Below are 14142 nucleotides of genomic sequence, written 5' to 3'. Positions count from 1 at the left end.
CGCTTCTGGTGAACCAGAGCAGCACACAGAAACGCCGTTTACCTTCCCGCCGGAGCGGTACCTATTTATCTACTTGCACTTTGAGGTGCTTTCGAACTGCTAGGTTGGCAGGAGCAGGGACCGAGCAACGGGGATTCAAACCGCCGACCTTCTAATCAGCAAGTCCTAGGCTCTGTGGTTTAACCCACAGCGCCACCCGGGAGGCAAATTGCTACACTGCATAGGTTTAAATATGAAGCGGACACCTAGTGCTTAAGACTCATTTCTCATTACAAATCTACTGGAAGTCATTAGTATTATATTCTTCCCAAGGTAAAGGCTATCAGAGGCTCCTCACTGAGAAGAACAGCAGTGGTAGACATTTAATTGCTCACCGCTATTGCTCTACCCTTCCAGGGTCTACTGTTGGCATCCGTCTGTCTCGGGAGACAATGGAAGAGTGAGATGGGTAGAGCTAGCTCCCCAGGAGAGTTGTGGGCACCCTAGCACACACCCCAGAATCTTTTGCAATTTTCAGAGTTTATGTGGTAGTTGCAAAGAGTTCCTCAGCAGACAACACAAAATACAGAAATTTTTTCTAAACACAGGAAGCCTAAAAGCCATAACACTGCAGTGACTGAAATATAATTTATCTAGAATGTTATAGTGCCACCTACCGTTAACTTTTTCTTCGTATGGATTCTGAAGCTCAATATTTCATCCTGAAAATAAAAATCAAGAACTTGATTTTACGGTTATTTTAACACTAGTAGATGTCAGAGAAATAAATAAATAAACTGATATTATAATATATGGGAATTTTATCCCATTTTAAAACTTTCATAGCACAGGACATGTTCTCATACCCAAGCTTAAGTAACAGCCAACTGCATTTTGGTTCTATATTCCATATTCATCAGAAATAACATGAAGATTTAGGTTAGCTCTTCTCCCCCCCCCCTTTTTTTTTTTTTGTAAAAGCCTCTGTGTATTTAATAGGCACACAAAAAACACAAATCCAACAGGAGCATTTTTTCCTAACAAAAGAAAAGTGATCAGAAAAACTGCAGAACTGAATTTCTAAATTACATGAGGCTGTTAAAGGTGGAATAACTCTGCCTGGGAAAAGGTGGCAACTTTAAAAAGGTGGAATGACATAATAATTCACGTGAATAATACTGTTACTCCCATCTCCAAGCAGCAAGAGGTTTTGTGGTGGTAGCTCATTTTCTTGGAATGAAGATCACTGGAGATAGTGTATTTGTGACATATGGTTTTACTTACAAACAAAGGCAGTTTGAGCATAAGACTCACAACATTAGCACATTAACATAACTTGCTCCTCCGTTAGGTTTTTAGCCCCGCAATGCCATAGTTTGGGATTCAGCACAGAGAGCAAGTCAGGTAAATCTCTCTGTCTCTTCCTAACCCACTTCAAGACAAGACTGGTCCCGGACTATTGCTGTCCTTTGCACACCAATGATATCCCTTTCAACCAGAGGAGGAGGGAAGATTCTAACCCTTTTAACCCACCTTCTGGAAGTATTGCTATTAGTAGTTTCTGTGGTTACCATCACCTACACAGTGGTACCTTGGGTTAAGAACTTAATTCGTTCTGGAGGTCCGTTCTTAACCTGAAACTGTTCTTAGCCTGAGGTACCACTTTAGCTAATGGGGTCTCCCGCTGCCACTGTGTGATTTCTGTTCTCATCCTGAAGCAAAGTTCTTAACCCAAGGTACTATTTCTGGGTTGGCGGAGTCTGTAACTTGAAGCGTCTGTAACCCGAGGTACCACTGTATTTTTTAGTCATGCAAAAAGATACTACAAACTTGGTTTGCAGCAATTAACTCCACAGATACTGGTTTCACCCTTTAGCAGTCTCTCTTTCTAAAGAATCCAGTTTTACAGATATACTGGCTGATAGGGAATTCCAAAAGTGACAATCAATCTACCTCAACCACCACAATCCTATAACAATATACTTTTGGCCTTTAGGAAGTTCTGTACCAAAATAATATTTTTCCAAAAGTTGAGGCATGGTTCATTAAGTGGGAATATGACTTCTTTAACCAGGCAGAGTTATTGTAGCATTTGGGGCCAACGTGAACACCTAGCTGCCTTGGCTGGGTCTAGTCTACATTTTAATTTTCCACACTGTCTCAGATTACTGTTCTATCTAGGACTAACTACCAGGAGCAGCTATAGGGAGCCTGCTCCACTCCCACCCACTCCAAAAACCACCAGTGTCTAACTGTGAGTTGCCCTGGGACTCTTTGAGAGCTGGAAGTAAAGACATTCAGGCCTCATCCATCAGCAAGGAAAACTAAGGGCTGGTGGATTGTGTAGGTGTCACTTTGTATAAACACAGGTGTAGGTATCTACGCTTCCTTAATATTCCGCCGACACCAATTCACTTGGGATGCTTTCAAAACAACCTAGTAGCTAGTATAGTAAACTTAGGAGTGAGATGAACACCAACACTGGACAGGATGAACGAAGATTGTTTGTGTATTAAGGGGGACATTGTGTACATAAGGGAATACTGGTATTTACACTGGGGCCTTGAAGATGTTTGCTGATAGTTTCTGAAGATTTAAGAGACGCAGTTGCTTACAATAGCCTCAAAGTCAACCTCAGGCCAAATTCTCCAGACCTGCAATGCAACCAAATACAATGGTACCTCGGGTTAAGTACTTAATTTGTTCCGGAGGTCCGTTCTTAACCTGAAACTGTTCTTAGCCTGAAGTACCACTTTAGCTAATGGGGCCTCCCACTGCTGTTGCGCCACCGGAGCACGATTTCTGTTCTTATCCTGAAGCAAAGTTCTTAACCCGAGGTACTATTTCTGGGTTAGCAGAGTCTGTAACCTGAAGCATCTGTAACCTGAAGCATATGTAACCCGAGGTACCACTGTACTCCCATGGCCTAGTCCAGCTACTGGGGGACAAATCTGCCTCTGAATCTCCAAGCTGCTCAGGTTGTACTTCTGACTGTTCGGACAGTTTAGCCAGTTTCAAAATCCTGTCATGGATGTGTCAGTTAAGGGGCCAGATGGAAACAAGAGTTGTGAGGGAAAATACCAAAGTGAAAAGCCGAGGCCTAGATATTCATAACCACAAAACGACAATAACCTTGCAGCCCGATAGCTCAAGAGAGCACGAGACTCTTCACCTCAGGGTCGTGGGTTCAAGCTCTGCCTTGGGGAAAAGATTCCTGTATTGCAGGGGAGTTGGGACTAGATGATCCTTGTGGTCATCCTTTCACCTTTGTGGTCCCTTCCAACTCTACCCTTTCGGTAATTCTTCCTAAACGTTTGCTCGAGCCCCACAGATTTCTGCAGGACTTCCCCCGCCTCCTAAGGAGCTGCGCTTGCAATCGCAACCTCCTGAAGCGGAATTCATCCTGAACGAGCATCCTTCGACAGAGGGCACTGCAATTCTCCCTAAGAAGACGAGCGAGACGAGGGAGCAGCGCCCTATTTCCTCGGCCCGCCCCTGCTTGGAGGGCGGCTCTCGAAGGAGCGCGCATGCCCCCGAGTCGCTCGGCAGCTGCTTTGCGGACGGCGAGAAAGGGGCACTTGCAGGCGGCGGAGCAGCGCGGCTGATGGCGAGCGGGGTAAGTTGGAGCCGTCGAACATTCCCCGGGGAAGCAGCGCGGGCGCCTTTCCCCTCCTGCGGGTGCAAAGGAAACGGGAGGCAACGCGGCGCGGCGAAGGAGCGCGCCGCTGCCTTTTCCCTTGCAGGCCGAGCGTGCTTCCTCGTCGGTGGGGCTTCCTCCCAGGGAAGCGCGCAGGATTGCAAGCCCACGTCTGAACTTGGAAAGCTTCCGAGTCGGGGTCAATTTAGGGGTCTGGGGGCGGGGGGAGAGCCTTTTGCAACGGGCGAGCAGAGGCGTAGCTAGGCTCCCGGGCGCCCTTTGTGTTTTCGTTACTTCCGACGAGGCGCCGGCAGAAAGGCACCAACTTGGAGGTCGCGCCCCAGTGCGCACTCTACTCGGAAGTAAGCTCCACTTAAGTCAACGGCCCTTGCTCTCGGGGGTAAACATGCAGAGGTGCGCCCCAGGGAAATTCGTCAAGATGGGGCAAAAACGCAGGGGAAAGCGACTGGCACGGATTAACCGCTAGGGCTCCGGCGGCGGCCCACGTTATCGTCCGGATTCCTTTAGCCTACATAAGTTATAAAACTAGTCTTTGCGTTGCTCTTACGCTACACATATCATATAATACACTGCACCAGATTCTAACTAGGTCCTCCTATAAAAACTTCATTTTGACTGTTATTTCCAAAACCCTTTTATGCAGAATATGTAAATCATTTACTAAAACCTTTTCCATATTTCACTCTTAAACTTGAAATTCCCTAACTGAAGGGGAAATTGAAGAATGCAAATATTTTACTTGGCATATGATCTTTGTGAACTTTGCTCTGTGAGAAACTAACCAGTTTTAGGGCTGGTTAAATTTTCTGTGACTGGTCCCTTGGCATAAACACACATTAACCTTATGTTAAGCAGGAACACTACTGCCACAGTTTTTACATACTTTTCCTATTACAAAAGTGTACAATATGGATATACAATAAATAAAGTTAAAACATCCATGGCAGTAGTGTTTGTGCTTAATAAGAGGTTGTCACTGAAGGAATGAACAAATTGTATAACAAGTTCATTTTCTCTTCTTGCACTCTTAATTGGTCAATTAGGACATTGCAGCCATGCAGCACAGGTCAAATAGAATGCGTTTCTTTTCAGTGACACTGAGAGTTTTGTTTATCTGTCACTATTTTGCACAGAGGATTTGGGCACACTAATAATAGGAGCCATTATCAGTTTTATCTTTACATTTTTAGTAACAAATGCTAAGAATTGAATTGCATTATATAAATTATATTAAGAAAAACCAATAGGTTGCCTCATAATACTTGCCCAGTATGTAGTTGCCATCTGCTGTAGGTGATAAAATGTACCAACCACTTCCATTTGTAGCAAACAGGATTACGTTCAATAATCACCAAATTACATGGAGTTGATTTCTATCGGGTTAGTAACTTGATGTAGTTTTCACTTATTGTTCAAACATATTGAGGAGGTAGACCTTCTCGTCACTGCTACTTGCCTGGGTATTTGCAGGAATTTTCCCTGGGATGGGCGAGAGAAAAAGGTAAAACATGGAAGGCCTATTGCTTCATGGGACTGAGAGGAACTGTGCCTGTATATTTTGCCTCATCTCTCAGGTTCTACAGATGCTAGAATTGTTTGGCCTTTCATAGACCGTAGCTTTTGCGCTCACATTTTTCAACTGCTTTTATTTTCATGTGAGCCACTGAGATAACTTTTTTAGCCATGGGGCAGCCTGTAAATGATGCAAGTAAACAAATAGGGTGCCCCCACCATCACAAATGCATGCACAAGCAGCTCTCAGAGCTGTTTGACAATCTGTTAACCAGCAAAGGTCCAGTTTGAGCTCCCCCAGTTCCGACAGGGTGTCATCTCCGAAGCGTCTGTAGTGTGTGACTTCAGCCTCTAAGGAACGAAGCTCATTATACAAGCTTGCTGTGCACTCTTTCCATTTCTTATTTAGGTTATCAAATGCAAGGCAGCTGTTGCCTGGGAAGCGGGTAAACCACTGTCCATTGAGGAGGTGGAAGTTGGACCACCTAAAGCTCATGAAGTTCGTATCAAGGTAATGAAATAGTTGCAGCATTGCTTGCCCTAAACTATTAGGGACTGGTATATTTGACCCAGAGGCATAGCTAGCCACGTGGACACCCTGGGGGCAGGGAGCTTCCACGCAGTTTGCCACTGTAGGGCGGCTGAGGGGGAAGCACAGGCGCAAGACCCACGCTGCCCTACAACTCCAGTGCCCTGAAAACACAATGCCTGTCAAATAATCTGCTGAATCTGATTGTTCTTCATGACTTTGTAGATCATTGCCACTGCTGTTTGTCACACGGATGCCTATACTCTAAGTGGTGCTGACCCTGAAGGGAGTTTTCCTGTTATCCTTGGCCATGAAGGAGCAGGGATTGTGGAGAGTGTTGGGGAAGGAGTGACCAAATTCAAAGCAGGTAAGGGGATTCTGCTTAAGATGCAAGGACCCTAATGCTCATCGTAGTTCGGCCAACCCTTCAGCAGAAATATTTCCATTGCTTTGCATCAGAAGTTGCCTTGGAACAATTCGAGAGCACAAAACACGCCACTTGTATAAAATTATTAGTATGTCATGCTCTAATAGAACATCTAGTTTTAACACACTGTACTTTTTATCAGTTAACAGTATTGGAAACATTTTTAAAAAAATAAAAAAACCAACTCTTTGTATTTTCCAGGAGACACAGTAATCCCTTTGTACATCCCACAATGTGGAGAATGCAAGTTTTGCTTAAACCCTAAAACTAATCTCTGCCAGAAAATAAGGTTGGTCCTTTTCTCCCCTTCTTCCCCCTCCCCCATCTTTTCCTTTGTCATACAGAGCACGGACTTCAGTGCCAGGGGTTCACAAATGCAACAGCCAGATGGCCAAAAGCACACACTAATTTTGATGTGATCGCCAGCTCCCAGTTGCCCAGAACAAAGTGCAAATTATTTAAGCTTCGCAAATTCTTTCCAAATTCTTTGAGCTTTGCAGAGAGCTTGGCATCTGGAGAAGTCTCTTGCTTTGTGTAGAATGACAGAGACTGTATCCCTTTCTCAATTTCTCTGGCACATAGGCAGAAACGTAATAAAGTGTGGCAGATCTCCCCATTTGGCCTGCAAGGCCATTTTGGCCAAACCACACCCACCTGCTTTACATGTGATGCCACATGTGGCATTGAAAAGACCTGGCTCAGCCAAGAGAGTCTGCAGGCACCATAAAGCAGCAGCGATCAGCTGATTGTCAAGTCTTGCAAAGCACCCTAAACTATATTCTGGTTGGCTTAATAAAGGTATGGCCCCAATAGAATTTTTTTTTCTGATGGGCCTGTTGCATTTTGGTGTGACCATACGTGCTCTCTAAACAACACGTCTGTTCTGATTTTATTCTGCAGAGTCACCCAAGGAAAAGGAGTGATGCCCGATGGTACCAGTAGGTTCACGTGTAAAGGAAAACAGGTTCTCCACTTCATGGGGACAAGCACTTTCTCGGAGTACACTGTTGTTGCAGACATTTCTCTGGCGAAAATAGATGCTTCTGCTCCCTTGGACAAAGTCTGCTTGCTGGGATGTGGGGTTTCTACAGGCTATGGAGCAGCCTTGAACACTGCAAAGGTTGGGGTCCCTGACTTCCTGTTGATTTTTTTTCTGACTCTTGAGCACAGAGTAGCGTTATATAATAATAATAATAATAATAATAATAATTTATTATTTATACCCTGCCCATCTGGCTGGGTTTCCCCAGCCACTCTGGGCGGCTTCCAACTGAATATCAAAAACAATACAGCATCAGACATTAAAAACTTCCCTAAACAGGGCCACCTTCAGTTGTCTTTTAAAAGTAAAATAGTTGTTTATTGCCTTGACATTTGCTGGGAGGGCATTCCACAGGCCAGGTGCCACTGCGGAGAAGGCCCTCTGCCTGGTTCCCTGTAACCTCACTTCTCGCGGCAAGGAAACCACCAGAAGGCCCTCAGCGCTGGACCTCAGTGTCCGGGCTGGGTGATGGGGGTGAAGACGCTACTTCAGGTATACTGCACCGAGGCTGTTTAGGGCTTTAAAGGTCAGCACCAACACTTTGAATTGTGCTCAGAAACCTACTGGGAGCCTATGAAGATCTTTCAGGACCTGTGTTATATGGTCTCGGCCGCCACTCCCAGCCATATAATCCACACATAACAGAGAAAATATAGTACAGGAAGTTACAGCCCTCCCGCCCCTCCCATACCCGAGCTGTGGCTCCACATCCGTGTCTTGAAAGTTAGAAGCACAGCTTGTTTAAACAGGAGTTAAGTTAAACCTTTGGAGGTACAGTATAACTTTGCTGGGGTGCCTTTCACCTCCATGCCATTGCTGCTTCTGCCACTCCTTGCAGTGCAAACAGCTCATAAAACAAATTAAGTGGCAGAACCTTCCCTTAAACCTAATTCCCCCGCCCCCTTGGGAGACTTCATTGGGGAGGAAAAGGGTTTTAGCCCTCATCTGCTCACTTGCACCAGTTTGGCAGAGACCACATTTGCTTGCAATTGTGAGTTGGGTCTGATCAGCTGACCACCAGGGCTTGCAAAGCACTGTGCACAGGGCAGTTAATTGGCTGTGTCAGCATGCCCCCTTTCGGCCCTCTGACGTCTTTACTTACCCCACATCTGACAGCTGGTGGGTATAGAATCATACAATTGTAAAGTTGGAAAGGACCATGAGGGTCACCTAGTCCAACAGGAACCTTTTGCCCAATGTGGGGCTCAAACCCACCACCCTGGCATTAAGTATGGCTTGACGAAAAAGGCCTTGCATGCCTAATTAAGCCCGTGGGGCTGCAGATCCAACCAGTGAGTTAGAAGAGCCAGTGTCATGGACTGGCAGGGCTCTGAAGAGTGTGTAGCAGAGGCAGGGCAGGGGGCTGGGGAGTGACCCAGGAGAGTGGACCAGTGATTTATGGGGTTTGGCACAGTCCACAAGGCAGGTGCCAGGGGGAGTCGGGGCAGTTCTAGGCGAAGGCAGGCATGTGGGAAGAAGGTACAGCTCAGATGAAGGACAGGTCAGTTGACTCCCCACCTTCTCCCACCCTGCTGTCCCCTAGAACCAGGAGGGGCTTGAAAAGGGAAGAGCAGCAGTGACTTCCATGCAGGAGAAGTCTCAGGCTGTGGGCATGCAATCCGTCAAGAGGAGGGTATATAAGCTGGAGGAGAGTCCCCACTGTTGCTGCAGTTGCTCCATAGGGCTCAGACCTGTGGACTGCTGCTTAGAGGCTGCAAGTGTGTGAGAATGTGTATCCAGAGCACTGGGGGAGCTGCTGTATTTCTCTAGCCAATAAAGAGTTAACTATCAGGCATGTGTCTTCCTTATCTGAGATGGGCAGTGATAGCAAGCAATGATTTTAGCTTGTGTTACTAGTTCAAAGTAGGATGGCTGTTAATTCTAAGAGCAGACTTAACTCAGCTCAACGAGCCATTTGCCAGAGGCGGGTTTATTGCAGCAGACAGAGCTGTTATTTTTTCGATGTTAAGAACTGTTCTCCTTCAAGTGAATGTTCTTTCTTTCAGGTGGAGCCTGGCTCTACTTGTGCTGTCTTTGGCTTGGGTGGAGTTGGGCTAGCAGTAATCATGGGCTGCAAGGTGGCAGGTGCATCCCGGATCATCGGGATTGACCTCAACAAGGACAAATTTGCAAAAGCCAAGGAATTTGGGGCCACAGAGTGCATCAGCCCCAAGGACTTTGAGAAGCCCATTCAGGAGGTCCTGGTGGAGTTGACGGATGGAGGAGTAGATTACTCATTTGAGTGCATCGGTAACGTTGGTGTCATGGTAAGTGTCTGTCCATAGGTAGCACCCTAGGGAGCGCGGAGCCTGGAATGTGGCAAGGGGGGGCATGGATGGGAGCATAATGAAAGTCATCAGAAATGCCTGGTGAAGGCCTGTTTTGTCTAGTCAGACCAGCATCCATCAACGCCATCTCCAGAACTGGGAGGTCTCTGCTAGTACTCTGTGCTGATCTGTAGCCATGAAGGTTGCATTTAGATGCCATAGCCAATATCCATAGCCAGTTCTGGATTTGCATCTCTAAATATTTGCAACTGGTGATCTCCTGAGCAGCCTACCAATCATTCCTTCTAAATATACTGTTTCCTGGAGTATCTCTCCAGGAACATTAAAGGTAAAGGGACCCCTGACCATTAGGTCCAGTCGTGGCTGATTCTGGGGTTGCGGCACTCATCTCGCTTTATTGGACGAGGGAGCCAGCTTACAGCTTCCGGATCATGTCGCCAGCATGACTAAGCCGCTTCTGGCGAACCAGAGCAGCGCACAGAAACGCTGTTTACCTTCCCGCCAGAGCGGTACCTATTTATCTACTTGCACTTTGACGTGCTTTCGAACTGCTAGGTTGGCAGGAGCTGGGACCGAGCAACGGGAGCTCACCCTGTTGCGGGGATTCGAACCGCCGACCTTCTGATCGGCAAGTCCTAGGCTCTGTGGTTTAACCCACAGCGTCACCCAGAAGTTGCCTTATCCCAAGTCAGACCACTGGTCCATCAAGCTCTGCATTGTTTACCTTGGCAGCAGCTCTTTCCCATCTCCTGCTACCTGAAGATGCTAGGATTGAACCTGGGATTGTCTGCATGTGCTCTGCTACTGAACTATGCTTCTCTTCCACCTATCCACTTCTTTTGTTTGTATCACTTGCTCCTTCTTTCTTTCATGTCCCACAGAGAGCAGCCTTGGAAGCATGCCACAAAGGTTGGGGAGTGAGTGTCATAGTTGGTGTTGCTGCTTCCGGTCAAGAAATTGCCACCCGTCCATTCCAGCTAGTCACTGGACGAACATGGAAAGGGACTGCCTTTGGAGGTATAACTTTGCTGGGGTGTTTATGAACCTGTCTTGCATTGGACAGTCGCAATATGTTCTTGTGCATTTCTGCACAGGAAATGGACAACTGTTCATGAATCCCATGAATCTTAAAAGGCTAGCAAACTTGTGGCATAACCCTTTCATGTATACATCAGGACATTAAGAGAGGACATCAAAATTGCAAGAGACATGTGTTCCAGTCTTATGCTCCAATCCAAATTTCTAAAAGCACACATTGCACTTGCCCATGTAGACTTTTTGCTTAGAAAAAGCCTAGAGGAGATTCCACAATTTTTCTTAATGCAATACGTTCCTAAGTATCTTCTGGATGATTATCTTCATTAGTAAAGGGTATCTTTAAGTTATACATGCAGTCATATCTTGGTTTTCGAAGAGCTTAGTTCATGAACAACTTGGAACTCAAACGTCGCAAACCCGGAAGTAGGTGTTCTGTTTTGCAAACCTGAAAGTCAAACGTCCGGCTCTTACATGAGAGAATTCCTGTGTCTGCTGCAATTTTAATGCAAGTAGCTTGTTACTGCCCTGCAAATTTCAGGTAATCAGTTCAGTATTGTGCACAGACAATCCCAAGGCTGCTGCACCATAGAGTGCTGAACCTGTGGTCTTCCAGATTTTGCTGCGCTGCAACTCATCTTTCTTGACCATTGGCCATGCCAGCAACATCTGAAAGGCTCCAGGTTTCTTATTGCTGCTGCAGCCACACTACAAATGCAGTAATATAGCATGCCAAGGATAGCCAAGAGACAACTCTACCTTTCTAGCTTAGAGAGAGAGAAAAGAGAGTTTTCTTTCAGGCTTGCATCATTAAGATTTCCTTGTCTGACACAGATACACTGGTACCTCAGGTTAAGTACTTAATTCGTTCCGAAGGTCCGTACTTAACTTGAAACTGTTCTTAACCTGAAGCACCACTTTAGCTAATGGGGCCTCCTGCTCCTGCCGCGCCACCGGAGCACAATTTCTGTTCTCATCCTGAAGCAAAGTTCTTAACCTGAAGCACTATTTCTGGGTTAGCAGAGTCTGTAACCTGAAGCGTAGGTAACCTGAGGTACCACTGTACTACTGTTGTAATGCTGCTTCATCCATCTTGCTGTGTCACATCACATTTGGTACACAATAATTTCATTTTCTAACAGGTTGGAAGAGTGTGGAGAGCGTTCCGAAGCTCGTAGCGGAATACATGTCCAAAAAGATAAAAGTGGATGAATTTGTGACTCACACTTTACCGTTTAACAAAATTAATGAAGCCTTTGAACTCATGCATGCTGGAAAGAGGTAGGTACTGTCTGCTGTTTGTCAACAAATTTACTTTTTATATATTGTGTGCTGGGACAGATTTTAGAATGACAGCATCACTGACAGCGCAACCCCATATATGTCTACTCAGAAGTTACCTTTTAGTTACCTAAATTGTATGTTTTGGGACAGGAGGGTGCATATTTATTGTAAAAGCAACCATTGAGAAAGATTTCTTTTTCCTTGGTAAGTTTCTCTCTCCCTTTATCCTGCCAACATATAGCAGTCTTCTTTTCCTCAAAACAACCCTGTGATGTTTTGTTGTAGTGGCTGCCCCAGTGCCCCCATGATCATCAGGAGTGAATAGCGTCTCTCCTACTCGAAGCCTTGCCCATAGGATCAGTGTGACCAATGGTGGCCCCATGTTGCAGAAGGCTGCATGATACTGTACCAGTTTTCTTAAATAAGATCAAATCAAGTTTGACAGTACAAATCAAATTCATGATCTGAGCTCTTTGCTTTCACTCTTGCAGCATCCGAAGTGTCCTGAAGTTTCAAGAAGCCTGAAGAAAACTTCCACCGCAGTTCAACTCAGTGCAACAGTAATTCAGGATGCGTTGGTCAAAAATGATTTAGGAAAAGCTGTTCCAGTTAGAAGCATCACCTGCTCTTGACGATGTGAACAAAACGCTGATCGTAGACACAGCTAGTATCTGTTCATGTCTTACTGTACCACTAAGTGCCAGAAATCTCTGCAGTTAAACACTTTGTTGACTGCTGTTAGACTGAACTCAAGTACAGTGTCTTTTTGTTCTAAAATATCCTGCAATTGGGAGGTATTAACCTGAGTAGAAGAATATGATTAAAACCTTTTTCCTACAAAGGCATACAGCTGCGTTGTCCCCTTTTCTTAAATGAATCCAGGTTATAGCATGCAAGTTTGGAGGGTGTTATTTCAAACCTGGACTGAATTAAGTGGAGAGTGGGAAAGGCATGCTACCAATAAAAAAAATAGCTACTCTCTTGTTGCAGGTCAGGACATGTCAAGGGTTTTGTTTTAGATGAAACAGATCAGCTTTTGCCAGCTTACAGAAGCTAGTGTTTGCAGGTCTGTGGCTAAGATGCTTTCAAACTTGGGGCCAAATGGGTTATGCAGGGGGCCAGGTGTACCCCCTCCCCGAAATAGCAGGTGGCAGGAGCTCCAGAGCGCAGTCTCCCCTTTGCCCCACTAGCTTACTTTTTAAAAAAAAAAATGCAGCTATGATGTCATATTGAAATGGCACCTGAACCAGAGTGGCTACAACTCTCATAATAGGGGTAAGTTGATGGTTTCGATTTCAAATCTGGCTTCTTGTAAAGCAGTTGCTATGACATCATCCACTGCAATTTGAGAACTTCAGTCTACGAGGATTGAATATTGACAGGAGAAATGGACTCTGATCTGGGCTACTTCAACTGCGTACTCTTGCCTTATCAAAAATTCTGGAAAAGGCCCTGCAGCAAGAAGTCCCCTATTCTTCAGAATCCAGTATCCAAAACAGGCTCGTCCCTGAGCATAGCAAAGTGAAGGCAGGCAAGTTTAGCAGCGCCCTCTTTAAAAATGCCAAGCTTCCCATTTATTGGATTAATACTAGCACAATATATGGGGAGGGTTTAAGACACACACCCCAATGCAGTAACTCCTGCTAACTCCTTTTAAGCTTTGAAGAAAGACTGTTCTACTTGCATCTCATCCTTTTCCCCCCACTTTTGCGAGGGTGGTAAATTAATCTACATGTGCAAATTAATCTACTGAAATTTAAGGGACCCAAATCATGTTCCTTAATTTCAGTGGCTCTACTCTGAATAAATCCTAGTTTCAGAGCACCATTTGCCATATAGTCCTGCATTTCATTATTCTGTATAACTATGGTTTAAGCTTGCGTGAGCTGGAAAAACTCTCACACAAAAAAAATTCCTGCCTTCACCTTCATGGGTTGTTTTGCTAGCCAAACCCCAAATCAGCAATTACTTACCAGGCTTCTAGCTAAGATTTTGTATATTTAAAAAGGTAGAACAGGGCTATTCAGAGAGCTGCATCTATACCAGCGGGAAGATTTTGCATATGCAAAAAGTTGGTTTGCTCTGCAAGATTAAAATGTAGAACATTCCGCTCCCCTGCCCAGTTGATTTTCTCACCGTTAAGTCTTTATGGAGCTGCTTGCAATTCATGAGGGAGGAGGCAGCTTGTCTTACTGTGGGGCGGGGGTGAGCCAGCTTGTCCTACCATTCAGGAAAGAACACTATGTCTGATTCCACTTTGTTTGCAGATTGAAAATGTGCATTAAAAAACACATGTAGTAGGATCAGTTTGGGCCCAGGGCTGAACATACCCTATTTCATCATCACTGAATGGTTTCCCTGAAGAATCTCTAGGTTTAATTCCATGAG

At 45.3% G+C, this 14142-nt stretch overlaps 1 protein-coding gene across 1 annotated transcript; it reads left to right on the top strand.

Annotated features, from left to right (window-relative positions):
• Window positions 1–3466: 3466 nt before the first annotated feature.
• On the top strand, window positions 3467–12599 carry LOC310657624 (alcohol dehydrogenase class-3). The gene is made up of 9 exons (XM_083398573.1): window positions 3467–3595; window positions 5559–5660; window positions 5904–6045; window positions 6307–6394; window positions 7006–7225; window positions 9154–9414; window positions 10317–10452; window positions 11613–11751; window positions 12246–12599. The coding sequence occupies exons 1-9, from the start codon at window positions 3584–3586 to the stop codon at window positions 12277–12279; spliced, it is 1134 nt and encodes a 377-aa protein (XP_083254699.1). The 5' UTR covers window positions 3467–3583; the 3' UTR covers window positions 12280–12599.
• The last annotated feature ends 1543 nt before the right edge of the window (window positions 12600–14142 follow it).

The sequence above is a fragment of the Podarcis tiliguerta genome, assembly GCF_965153285.1.
Source record: "Podarcis tiliguerta genome assembly, chromosome: 9".
Taxonomy (NCBI): domain Eukaryota; kingdom Metazoa; phylum Chordata; class Lepidosauria; order Squamata; family Lacertidae; genus Podarcis; species Podarcis tiliguerta.
The sequence above is the reverse complement of the archived record's forward strand: the minus strand, read 5'-3'. Positions and strand labels throughout refer to the sequence as shown.

Bases quoted from the DNA above. Each gene is read 5' to 3' on its own strand.
- LOC310657624 (XM_083398573.1), top strand. The intron at 6,046-6,306 runs GTAAGGGGATTC...TGTATTTTCCAG, and splicing joins AGTGACCAAATTCAAAGCAG to GAGACACAGTAATCCCTTTG. The intron at 11,752-12,245 runs GTAGGTACTGTC...TCACTCTTGCAG, and splicing joins CTCATGCATGCTGGAAAGAG to CATCCGAAGTGTCCTGAAGT.